Source organism: Epargyreus clarus, unplaced genomic scaffold (genome assembly GCF_041222505.1).
Source record: "Epargyreus clarus isolate Ecla_fem2 unplaced genomic scaffold, WU_Ecla_fem_2.2 ptg000016l, whole genome shotgun sequence".
Classification (NCBI taxonomy): Eukaryota; Metazoa; Arthropoda; class Insecta; order Lepidoptera; family Hesperiidae; genus Epargyreus; species Epargyreus clarus.
In genome coordinates, this window is record NW_027332224.1 from 7,314,886 (window position 1) to 7,328,782 (window position 13,897).

A 13,897-nucleotide genomic window follows, 5' to 3' on the forward strand; every position below is an offset into this window, starting at 1 on the left:
TTGGAAGTCTGTTAAAAATGAGAAAAAATGCAAATTATGAAAATAATTAATTTTGTCATATTATTACCTTTATTTAACCCATTTTTGCCATATTATTAGATAATCTCGCAAAAAAAATCATTTTGCTAGACATTTTTTCCGGAAACAAATTAGCATACATTTTGCATTCGAAGGTTCGGTAAAATGACGTAATGACAAAACTATGATCGCCTTTTGTGGATTGGAGGTCCTAGAAGAAAACTGGTTTGTTAACTTTTTTTATTTTTACGACCAGTAGCCTAGATTCCTTTTTTTATAATATGCGAGTAGCAGACGAGCATGCAGTCCACCTGATGGTAAGTGGCTACTGCCGCCCATGGACATATGTAATCAACCCCAGATAGTATTAGATATTCCTACCTGAGGTCGGCCACTGATGCGCCGCTACCCCTGAGGACTAAGCTGGACCGCCTCGGAAAAGTCTGTCTCCCTTACCACACCCTTTAAACCGGAACACAGCAGCGCCTAACATTGCTGTTATTAGGTAGAAATAGGTGTGGCGGTGGTGCCGCCGGAGTCGAACCACAAAGGGTTCTACCACATTCAAAAAAGTTAATGAAAGTTAATGAACCTATACGAAGTTAGTATAGCTCGACCGGGAAATCGGGCGCATTAAAACGCAGAAAACCCGAAGTCAAATTTCGGTCCGATTGTTTCTTTTATTTTTTCTCTTTTTTTCGAGTTCCTTCTTTTTGTGAGACATCGCGCAAAGGTCGGTCATCCCAGGTACTAAACACGTTATTTTATCATCATTATTAAAATTCTAAACTTTGCTTCTAATCAACTTTGTGGTTTTCAGAAAAATAGATTAGATCCTTCTTTAGAGCATTTTCTACCGGCTTTTCCTCTCCCCACTTTCCCCAATAATGGGCAAATGACCAGCATAGGACGAGCAAACCGTAACACATAACAGTTATGAGCGAAAGTTCTAACAATTATTTGCCAATATATTACTGTTTGAGCAATTAAATTGTTACACACTTTTACTTTACCTTTGAATAGACCTAAATACCACGCTTAAGAAAATAAAACATATGATTTAAATATAAGGCAATCATCTTAATCCACACATTTGTAATCGGCTTCAGAAAGAACCATCATCATCAACCCATTACTGTCCCACTGCTGGGCACGGGTCTCCTCTCAGAATGAAACGGATTAGGCCATAGTCCACCGCGCTTGCCAAGCGGATTGGTAGGCTTCACATACCTTTAAAAACGTTTTTAAGATTTCTCAGGTATGCTTTCCTCATGATGTTTTCCTTCACCGTTTAAGCAAGTGATAATTCATTTCTAATACTTCTCTCACTCAACAAGAACCTGTTTTATAATTGTAATGGCTGATGAACATTTTTTAATAATATAGGAGTAGCAAACGAGCATGCAGTCCACCTGATGGTAAGTGGCTACTGCCGCCCATGGACATCTGTAATCTATGCCAGATAAGGTTATATTCCTACCTGAGGTCGGACACAGATGCGTCGCTACCTCTGAGTACTAAGTTAAAATACCATAATATATACGCATATAATTGTGAAACAGTGAAAATCAGAGGTGCGTGCCTGGTGCCTGGGATTCGAACCTTGAATACTCGGACTCTGTGGCCGATAGTCAACCAGTAGGCTATCAGTTTAACTAAGTAAGTCATATTGTTATTGATTTACAAGTTAGTAAGACAACGACCTACTTACTACGGCTTCTAATCCTAACTTCCTAACTAATGTTATAAAATATAAATGCGAAAGTGAGTTTGTTTGTTATAGTCCACGCAAAACTGCTAGTCCGCTCTTAAGTTGCGAACATGTGTAGTGTATTTTTGAAGGTGGTAGAACCCTTTAAAGATTAAAGATTTAAAGATTTTATTGAAACAGTAAAAATTTTCACAATTTGTACATTCGTAAACAACTGCAATAGTAAGAACTGTGTCGCAGCCGATTACGCCCCCTCTGAACACGAAGGAAGTTTGTTCCAAAATCTATACAATACGGATAATTATAATTTAGGTAAATATTCTATTACATGTACATATTATTTATATCAGAGTAAAATAATACTTTACAAAAATTATTAAGATAGTTACATTATTAACATGTACTTGTGTGTGTGTGTGTGTGTGTATGTGTGTGTATGTGTACTAATCAAGATTTTGTTGATACGGCATGTGGTATATTGTCTTAAATCACTCCACGGAAATCTTTCCAATTTTAATTAAACACAAATTTAATTTACCTTCAATGATGTTGGGTGTAACGATATAAACTTTCAACTTAAAGACAATAGTTGTAAATAAATGCCATGTATTCCGATGAATACCAATTCAAGGCAAGAAAATGCGTGTGATAATGACAAATGTCAACCAGAAATAAGTCTCTTTGTGGTTCGACTCTAGCAGCACCACCGACACACCTATTTCTACCTAATAACAGCAGTGTAAGGCACTGCCGCTGAACATATGTAATCAACCCCAAATAGGATTAGATATTCCTACCTGACGTCGGCCACAGATGCGCCGCTGAGATCTAAGCTGGAACGCCTCGGAAAAGTATGCCTCCTTACCACACCCTTCGAACAAGAACACAGCAGCGTTTAACACTGCTGTTATGAGGCAGAAATAGGTAAATGGATGGATAAAACAACTATTGTCATCAAATCTAATCGCGAGTGAAGACGGGGATAAAACCTAGTACTTGATAATAGGCTAACTAAGTTATGGGCGGTTTATGACGTCACATCGCGTGCATTGGTGTAATTACAAAACCGGCTCTTGCACGCATTTGCAAAAATATTTAGCTTGCCTTCTTAGTCCATATGTATGTGAGGATCAAATATTGCAACTGAATTTTAAACCAGTTGACCACAACCGATTGTGCTGGAATATTACATATACATATGGTTTGCATGGCTAATAACAGCAGTGTTAAGCGCTGCTGTGTTCTGGTTTGAAGGTTGTGGTAAGAGAGACATACTTTTCCGAGCCATTTTAGCTTCTTTAGGAGTAGTGACGATGTGGGCGCCACCAGAAAAAAAAACTAATCTTATCTGGGGTTGATTACAGATGTCGATGGGCGGCAGTAGCTACTTACCATCAGGTGGACTGATGCTCGTCTGCTACTACTATATTATGAAAAATCGAAAGAAGAATACAAAAAACATCATATTTTTTAAATTACCTTCAAAATCTTAGACAAACTTTTTAAAAGATTTTTTTCGAAAATCGCTTTTTAAAACCACAGACAAATGTCAGTTCTATTTTCATAGACAAAGGATGATTATAGACAGCATAACCACTATTCAAAGCTGTATAATTATGCCATCTGTGACATTATACCAGATTCAGGAAATCACTTGTTGAAAGGTCATTTGGTCTACAATTTCTAGGTATTAATTATGTCTGCCTGAGATAAAAACCTGAGTTGTTGATAATACTGGTTTTGTTTACAGATGTCAGAATTTTGGGGTTCCGTTGCGAAATGGAAAAACGGGACCTTTACATTATGTCTAATTGTATATCCGTCCTTCAGTTCGTTATATTTTTATTTAATAATATTGATAATTAATTAAATTAACATTTTTTTAAATTTGAAAGTTTTTTTTGTAATATTGACGTGGCTATATGCTTATGGACATCTATAGTCAACCGCAAATAAGATTAGAGTCCTATGAGATCAGCCACAGATGCGTTGCTACTAATAGTAAGTTGGAACGCCTAGTCTCCCTTCAAACCAGAATACAGCAGCGATAAATAGCTGACGCGGTGGTGCCGCCTGAGACGAACCACAGAGAGTTCTACCACCTTTAAAATATAATAATAGATTGAAGACAAGTTTCTTTAACACTCTTTTCATTTTTTTCCTAAAAATATTTCAAACCCGTGTGAAAAATCAAAATGCACGGAAAGAAGAAGGGTGGAGGGAGATGCATCCTAATTAAGTTACGGGGAAAGCTCATTTATAAATAAAGACAGTTATACATCGAGTACTTTACTTCATGTCATTAGGGTGGCCTGACACTTACACAAAAGGGGATAACAATTATTATCATTATACCTACCATATAAAATGTACCGTTTGATAGAATTTATAAATAAATAAAAATTGGAAAAAAAATATTTCATTTAATCTTTATATATATATATATATATATATATATATATATATATATATATATATATATATATATATATATATATATTTCTTATGTGCGTGTGTATGTCACTGAACTCCTCCTAAACGACTGGACTGATTTTGATGAAATTTGTTGTGTGTGTTCAAGGGGACTTGAGAATGGTTTAGATTCACAATTTAGTCCGTGGCAAAAGGTTTTTTAATTAATTTTTAATTCGTAAGTAGTTACAGAATCGGAAACTATGCATTTGATCAAGTGATGATCTTTAGCAAAGTTGTTGACCAAGAGCCCACGAGGGTTTGGGAATTGGTAAGACTAATTTTCGACAGATGGCACCACTGTCGTTCCAATGCAGGTACAAATTTTCCGTTTTATGTACCTGTCATATTATTTCTTTAAAATGCGGGCGAAGCCGCGGGCACCACTAGTGATACAATAAATAGCAAAAGAGAATTTTAATTCAAGATAAAATACCAACTTGTGTTTTTTTTAAATAACAATTAAAAAAAAAAAGTTAACAAACAGCCATCTATTCCACCTGACAGTAGGTGGTTAATGCCACCCGTGATAATTTAATCAAGCCTGAATATTATAGAAGACACTCAAAAATAACTACCCTCATGCCACAGAAACTGCTACCACTAAGGTTAGATCCTTTATTTGAGTTTGATAAATATTTTTGCTGTAAATGTATATTATGTTTAGGCTATAGTGGACTAAGGGGCGGGGGGAAGGGGTAATCAACCTCGGGCCTCCGTTCTTGGCGGCACCCAAACATAGTTGCTAACGACCAAAAAAAAAATAAGGTCACCGGAATCATACGTATTTGTTGGCGAATATATCTGACATATTTGTAATTTTGTAAAATCAACTTGACTTTTTACACTGGGAGCCTCCCTTCAACTTTCTGCCCCAGGCCTCCGATGATCTTAGTCCGCCACTACGTTTAGGTCATTTTTTTTTAATTTTTAGGGGTGAAAAGAGAATTGTTGTCGCAAGCAACACGCATATTTTTTTATTTATTTATTAACTTTCTTACAATGTTTTATAAATCTACATTACATTATTCATAAAAACATAATTACAATACATATATTAAGACTATATTTATGTACATATATACAAAAAAGGGTGAATAAAAACAAAAAATAATTATAAATAAAACAAACCATCTAAAATTGCCGTGTGAGGCATGGTTCTCAAAACGCTGGCGGCGTTCCCTTGCTGCACCGCAAGGCTCAGTCTTTGGGCTAAGCCGCCAGCTCTTTGATCACCAGAAGCGAGGACAAGTCTGGTCGACATATCTGACATGAATTTCTGCATGTCAGATGACCATGGACCCATTGTCTCTACTGCAAGCGCCGCAAAAAAATAATTATACAATATATTACTATATTTGCGGCGCTTTAGTATCTAGGTATGGTCGGCTGCAGCCCCAGCGCTCACAGAGGTATATTATTCACACGCATATTATATTTTTGCGATAAACGAAGCTGTTTTTTTGTTCACAAAATTATTTCTGCAGTTAAAAACGGAAATGTCCTGCCGTAAATAACACGCATGGTCAGCATGGACACCCTACATTAACAAATGAGTACAACCAAACAAATTAATGAAGCGGATACGGTAAGGCTGTATCTCTTGGTATGCTGACGGTTAAAATTCACCAAAATCACCACCCATCCCTATCTAGCGTCCTACAAACGAAAAGGATAGACGAACGGGGCTTTCTGGTTGGCAAAAGAAAGTAGTTTGTCTATAAAGCCGTCATACATTCACACGCGGGCTCAGTGTAACCTTGAACGTGAAAGCGGTGGCCTCGCGCGTTTAAAAAAAAAACAGCGCGCGAACTCAAATGTCATAATGGCGAAGTCAATTGCAATTCTATTTTTATTATTCTTCACAACAGTACACAGTGCGAGTTTATTCGAAAGATCGTACGAATATGTTTTAAATTTTGGAAAGAATTTAGCGCCTAGTTTCATGTCTATTTTAGACTGTTTCGCGGAAAAGGAAGCGTGGTTGTGCGCGAAAGAAAAGGCGGGAAGAATTCTTGACAACTGGGAGCAGGAAGTCGATAAACAGAGGCGCAGTTGGCAAGGTTTGTTTTTTTAACATCAAGGCACGAGCCATAATATTCATGACATTCAACCATTAAAGATGTAATAGAATTTTTAATAGACAAAGTTTTCTTTGCGAGCTTAATGAGAGATTTTTTAATGTCCTCAACGTTTTTAAGTTTTAAGGTAATTTAACGCAATTACGGTCTTAAAATCTAGATCTTATTATATTTGACAATGAGATATATAATTTTTACATTACTATTAGAGATTCGTAAGAATATCTTGGCGTTCCTGGAACACACACAGAAAAGATTATCGGTCGATGTTTTTGAAAATATCAAGTTTTCTTGTCTTTATATTTTAAACTAGCTTTAACCCGCGGCTTAGCGTTTTTATTTATACCTCGGGAACGGTACTTTTTTCTGATAAAAGCTACTCTATGTCCTTTTCTGAAACTGACAACGTGTGTACAAAATTTCATGGCGATCGGTTATGTAGTTAAAACGTGAAAGTATAACAAACATACTCACACTCTAATTTATAATATTATTAACACGAACATAGGTTAGTAAAGATTACTCACTCCTAACAAGAAAATGTACCCAGTTTTGACAATTGAAATAGTTGCGTAAAAAAGTTTTGCCACGTCTCCGTGCTAAAATGTCTTCAAAATATTTGAAATTATTATTATAAATTATTTATTTAATATGTAAATTACGCAGTATTACTTATTTATTCGTAAATTTTCTTTAAAAATGTTTTTATTTGTCAAGAATTCAAAAAAAGTACTTACTATAATAAGCTGTTTGTGGCTTCATTCAATTTCAAGGCGGCGAAGTATCTTTACTAATCTATGAACACGAAGTTATGTTAAAGATTGGAATCAAGAAAATAAATGTTCGAAATTTAAATGTCAAATCGTCAAATATTTATGCAAACATACTTATGAACTATTTAAATTAAATTAAGTATGTATCTTTAAAAACAAAAACAGACAAATGACGACAAAATGTGTTATTTATATCATTAACGTATACGGATATTTGAATTAAAATATCTTTAAATTTAGAACAAGATTTATTTTGTGTCAATACATTTAATCACTTGTTTTAAAAGCTTCCGTACTTATAAAGTACGTACTATTATTTTTACCACGCTTTTATTAGCTTGACCAGTATGTATATATGTAACGGAATCTTTGAACTCGATTTTTACCCACTTTGAATGGTAAGATTAATTTAAAATTTTGAACAGTTATGAAGAACCGATGACAATACACGATTTAAATAATTTTATCCCATTCACCTCATCAGGATTGTTAGGAATCAGGATTAACGATTTTCCTTGTGCGATTTTAGCGTGGTTTTTAGTTTTTAAACTATAATTTTTATTAATTTATCTGTTCTTTATACTTTACCTTTATCTATACTTATAAATTAAAGTGTCTGTAATGACAAAATTTTATTAAAACTTTTTATTGGATTCATATGAAAGTATACATGATTTGTATATAATAAAAAACAATTATTGTTTTTTATCTGTCTGTTGCGGCTAATCTCAAAAACAGGTGGACCAATTTTGAGGGAACTTTCACTGACAGTAAGATGATGTTATAAGGAATAGCTTACTTTTAAAAAATAATTAGCGTTCTGCACAAAAAAAATATGTCCATAGTATTATTTAAGTTAAGCCTGGGAGACATCTCAGGGCACGGTTCGTGTTTTTTTTTTTATAATATAGAAGTAGCAGACGATCATGCAGTCCACCTGATGGTAAGTGTCTACTGCCGCCCATGGAAATCTGTAATCAACCCTAGATAGGATTAGATATTCCTACCTGAGGTCGGCCACAGATGCGCCGCTACCCCTGAGGACTAAGCTGGAACGCCCCGGAAAAGTCTGTCTCCCTTACCACACCATTCAAAACGGAACACAGCAGCGCCTAACACTGCTGTTATTAGACAGAAATAATTGATTTAAATTAAGTAATTGTCAGTTGTTCTAATGGTAAAGATATATTGTTCTAATGATTCATTTGTGTCGTTCTGAGACTTCCTCGATACGACCTCAAAGGTTTGAAGACGAACGCTTAGTGGTTCGACTCCGGCGGCACCACCGCCACACCTGTTTCCTAATAACAGCAGTGTTAAGCGCTGCTGTGTTCTGGTTTGAAGGGTGTGGTAAGAGACACACTTATTCGTGGCGTTCCAACTTAGTCCTAATACATTTCCCATTTTCTGTACAATTATATTTTAAACGTCTATAATTTCATGGTTTTTCGTCATATAAAGTCGGATAAAAACTCCATAATATGCATATATACCATAAAAGTTCATAATAATTATTTAAGAATGTTAATAAAGCCATTCTGAACCGGACGTAGCTACAAATAAAATAATATTTTTTACGTAATATAATTTTTTGCATACAGTTTAATTGAGCGTTTAATTTTTTAAGAGATACATATAGAATCACTGATACATAACTTTTTTTATAGACCGCGTAAAACTGCTAGTCCGCTCTGAATATAGAAATGAATCGCGTCGCCATAGCAAATTGTATGACAACACCAGCTACAAACAACTTTGCAACAAACAACTCTTAAAGATGGGCGAAGTCTACCAATACGCACTTGGCCAGCGCGGTGGACTATGGCCTAATCCTTCTCATTCTGAGAGGAGACCCGTGCCCAGCATTGGGATATTAATAAATTGACGATAACATGTTCAAACACTCATCTTTTTGCACTTAAGGCCATAGATTAGTAAAGATTACTAACTCCTAACAAGAACATGTAACCAGTTTTGATAATTGAAATAGTTGCGTAAAAAAGTTTTGCCACGTTTCCGTGCTAAAATGTCCCTAAAATATTTGAAATAATTAAATATTTATTATGTAAATTACGCAGTATTAGTTATTTATTCGTAAATTTTCTGTAAAAATGTTTTATTTGTCAAGAATTAAAAAAAATCCAAATAAGTCGTTTGTGGCTTCATTCAATTTTAAGGCGGCGAAGTATCTTTACTAATCTATGCTTAAGGCATATAAAAGGTATACATACGAGTAACTTCGGAAAGATAATTCCTAAGCATTAGTTATCAAGATAAAATCTTCAAGTCTTGTTTACTGGGCGCTGAATGGAAAATTGTTGGCTATTTACATTTATAACTAGATGGAATCTAGAACTAGAATACCTGTAGTCTTACTTGGTTTTCCTTAAAAATATTTGAAATATCTCTTTGAACTTAGATTAATAAAATACTTATTTAGAGCTAAAAAATTAAAACGCAGTACGTACATTGATTTTGTAATTTTGCAAAATAGTTCTGCGAATAACATTTTTCAAAAAAAAAAATTGTTTCTAGGATAAGTTTAATTACATAGCGTTCTAACTGAGTACTCAAAGGTAACAACTATTAGCCGCCCACAGATTGCCGGGTCCGTCTTCAACTAAAACAAACAAAGGACATCTTTAATCAACCCTAGATACGATTAAATTCTAATCTGAGATTAGTAACAGATGCGTTGACCCCTGCGGACTAAGTTGGGGCGCTTCGGAGAAGTATGTCCCCCTTACCACACCCTTCACAACATAGCGCTTAACACTGCTGTTATTAGTATCTACTTGATCGCTCAAGCAACAAATTAATCGTCTGGGCAGCAGCGGATTAAGCAACTACTCAGTGGCCTAAGCGACAATATTGTAGCTTTAGCAGCTATCGCTCAAAATTCACCATAAATGGATGGCAAGCCTAAAAGTAAATAAACTATATTTTGGATTTTTTTTCGTAAATCTACACTAATATTATTAAGAGGAAAACTTTGTTTGTTTGTTTGGTTGTAATGAATAGGCTCAAAAACTACTGGACCGATTTTTAAAATTCTATCACCATTCGAAAGCTACATTATCTACGAGTAACATAGGCTATATTTTATATGAAATATATTTGATAAATAGATTTTGAGGCGGTACAAAGTTTGCCGGGTCAGCTAGTATATATATAAATACGTAAAGCAAAAACTTTGTACCCCTTTTTACGAATATTACGCGGACGGTCGAGTATGAAACTTGCCACAGTTATAGTTTATATAGAGAAAAAGAGCAGAAGGCTAATATTTTTTTAAAATAATACATAGAAAGTACATTAAATCAATAAAAAAACATTACACACACTACCGCACATTGGACACAATACAATTCACAAACTATGTAATCAAATTTTTTCGTATAAAATGACACATTGACATTATTATATTTTATCATAAAAAAAATATCACATATAACATTATTTACAACCTACATGGATGCAAATTAAGCGTACACATATATAATCGTTTGTTTATGTCTGTTTTGTTTAATATGTTAACTTTGAAAACTTTTTTTATATAATTATGGTCGAATTTCGACCTCTGGGCGACCACTAGTTAGTATTAAAGCAGCCCATTCGGTTCTGGCCACTGGGTCAATGGTAACAACTGTAATTAGTATATTACCGTCGCTGTACAAAAAAAAGTTAAAAATGGTCAAAATGACTTGCAAAGGCATCCATTGCAAAGTATTACCAGATTTCTGCAAATTCAGGGTTAAATGCACACAGTATTACCAGATTTTTTTGGAAGTTCATGTAGTAGAAACAATTGACCAATTATTTTAGATATTAGTGACTAATCTTGTAAACTATTATTAATATAATAATGAATTGTAAGTACTTATAAATTGCATGCCTTGACAGGTGGAATTTGGCGAACCTATTCTATTACCGTCGATCATTTGTACCTACCCATTTTCAGGCAATAAATGATTTGAATTAGAATTCAAATTTTAAGAAAAATATCAGAATAATCTTAGATCTGTTTTTTTTTGTTTCGAAGACGTAATGTTATTTTTTAAATGCGAAGGTTAATATAGAGATATATATATATAATACCAGCTGACCCGGCAAACGTTGTGTTGCCATATAAATAAAAAAAAAAGTTAAGGGTGAACCACCCTTGTCACTTAGGGGTATGTAAAATAGATAGTAGCCGATTCTCAGACCTACTGAATATGCATATAAAATGTGGTGAAAATCGGTAAAGCCGTTTCGGAGGAGTACGGTAACTAACATTGTGACACGAGAATTATATATTTACGGTCTTATTCATAAAAAGTTATAGCACACTTATAACGTTGCTATAGTACGATTGTCAAAAAGTGTTATTCATAAACGCATTTTAGGCACTAAACCGTTCTATAAACCTTCTATAACTTATAGAGGCCAGAACCCTACTATAACAGTGCTATAAGGCAAAGATGGCCGACTCTCAACAGCTGATTCGTGATTACTAACCTAATTTGACAATACGTTTTTAATAAATTATGTCAATGTCCATTTTGTATACAAACTTGAAATAATTTATTTTAATATCCGATAAATAACATTATTATATCACTATTTTAAATTACAATGCAAATTTTACAAAGCTTAAATTATTAAAAATCTAGAAAACCGTCCACTTCGAAGAACATTGCACCAAAGAGTGATCTGTTTTCATTAGACTATAGGAAGCGTTATCGGCTATCGCTTTAATAGATCGACAGTAAATTTTATAATTGATCTCGTACGTAATGATCGTAAATTAGATCGCAGAGGTCCTGGTACACCTTCTGAAATACAGGGTTTACTGCCATAAGATATTGCGAATGTTTACAAAACGAAACTTAATTGAATTTAACTTTATATAATTATATCAATATTACATAAAACATTAATATCCAACCAATTTTCACTCCTTTATCTTTTAACAACTTTTGCTTCACATCCCATTTTAACAAATAAAATATTTTTAAATTCGCGGTATTTACAAATACAATGACACTGACATGTGATTTGGTTTTATCGACAACCCATTGACAAGAATGTCAAGACAGAATATTTTTTAGTACGAAATAATGTCATTTAATGATGTTTATCTATGGATATTCGTCAATTTGTTCGCCGAACTTCACTATAATGGCAACATTTTCATTTATAGTTGACTTTAGCGACACATTAGTTATAGAAGGTTTATGGAACGTTTATGAATAAGCAATTTTATAGAACGTTTTATAAGCTTATTGAACACTTTAACTAATGAGTGCTTAAAACCTTCTATAAGCATTTTTTATGAATAAGACCGTTAAGATATAGATAATGTTTTCCATGCGTGTGTATGTCTCATTCTTTGTCCGATTTTAACATAATTGTGGGAGTGACTCAGTGACATATATTTAAACAGTAAGGCTATATGTTTCATGGCATTTAAAAAAAGTAAAAAGAGAATAATTATTATTAAAAAAAGACAAACCCACTGATTTTCTTACCGGATCTTCTTAGTAGAGGATCCCTAAGGTTGACTGGGAGAAAATTCTATTTAGCATTAAGTCCGCCTTTTGCCTGGTCAGGTCCTGTTCCGATCTGGTAGTAGTTTCAGAAAACTGACAATTTGTAAGTGCCGCCGTTGGCCTATACAAAATAAATATATTTCATTTAAGCAGTCAGGATTTTTGACTTTATAATAATTCTGTAGCTACCAAATGTCCAAATTTTACAATTTCTAGATGACAAAAACTGTCAAATTTAAAAATTGGATACATTAATGTAAGTCCTCAGAAAGAACTATAATACTACCTGATTGATTATAGATTTTATTTATAATATAGGAGTAGCAGACGAGCATGCATCCCACCTGATGGTAAGTGGCTACCGCCGCCCATGGACATCTGTAATCAATCGCAGATAGGATTAGATATTCCTACCTGAGGTCGGCCACAGATGCGCCGCTACCCCTGAGGACTAAGCTGGAACGCCCCGACAAAGTCTGTCTCCCTTACCACACCCTTCAAAACGAAACAGCAGCGCCTAACACTGCTGTTATTGGTAGAAATAGGTGTGGTAGTGGTGCCGCCGGAGTCGAACCACAAAGGGTTCTACCTGCAAACCAGTCAATCCAGTCCATTGTCCATACCCAGCATTCTCAGGACTGCATTCTTATTTGCTAATTCAATACAAAAATCTATTATCGTATCAATGGCAACTGAGTATAGTTAAAAAGCTTTTTCCACCAACAATAGCTTTCCAACCACTGTATGAGAGATACCGTCACGGTGTAACCGCAGATTTCCAGTTAGGCTCTTCAACTTAATAGAATGCGGTAAATAGCTAGGTTTTTAGGTTTCTCGGCTGTTTTTCGATATAAAACTGTGTTGTGATCCGTCTGTTACATATTACTTGCTTTTTATTATCTATACTAATATTATAAAGAGGAAAACTTTGTTTGTTTGTTTGATTGTAATGAATAGGCTCAAAAACTACTGGACCGATTTTAAAAATTCTTTCACCATTCGAAAGCTACATTATCCACGAGTAACATAGGCTATATTTTATATGAAATATATTTGATAAATAGATTTTGAGGCGGTACAAAGTTTGCCGGGTCAGCTAGTCTGTTATATGCTAAAAAAGACGGTTCTTAGAGGTTTTTCTGTTTATTAAAATGTATTAAAATGTAGGTAGTAGGTAGATGATTTAAGTGTCCCTGTGGCCTAATAGGAAAGGCCCGGTTACTGGCACCGGAGATTGTGAGTTCGAATCCCACCAGGGAACACATAGTTCCGAAGAAAAATTAATCCTCTACACCAGATGCCGGCAAC

At 34.5% G+C, this 13,897-nt stretch overlaps 1 protein-coding gene across 2 annotated transcripts in view; it reads left to right on the forward strand.

Annotated features, from left to right (window-relative positions):
* Positions 1-5,937: 5,937 nt before the first annotated feature.
* LOC140748617 (uncharacterized) overlaps positions 5,938-13,897 on the forward strand; it is a 40,017-nt gene continuing 32,057 nt past the window's right edge. The window contains exon 1 of one of the 2 annotated variants that reach the window (XM_073081461.1): positions 5,938-6,264. In XM_073081461.1, coding sequence (XP_072937562.1) covers positions 6,027-6,264 — 238 coding nt within the window. In that variant the 5' untranslated portion in view covers positions 5,938-6,026. The remainder of the gene's footprint in view (positions 6,265-13,897) is intronic. The other variant, XM_073081460.1, reaches the window with a different exon arrangement.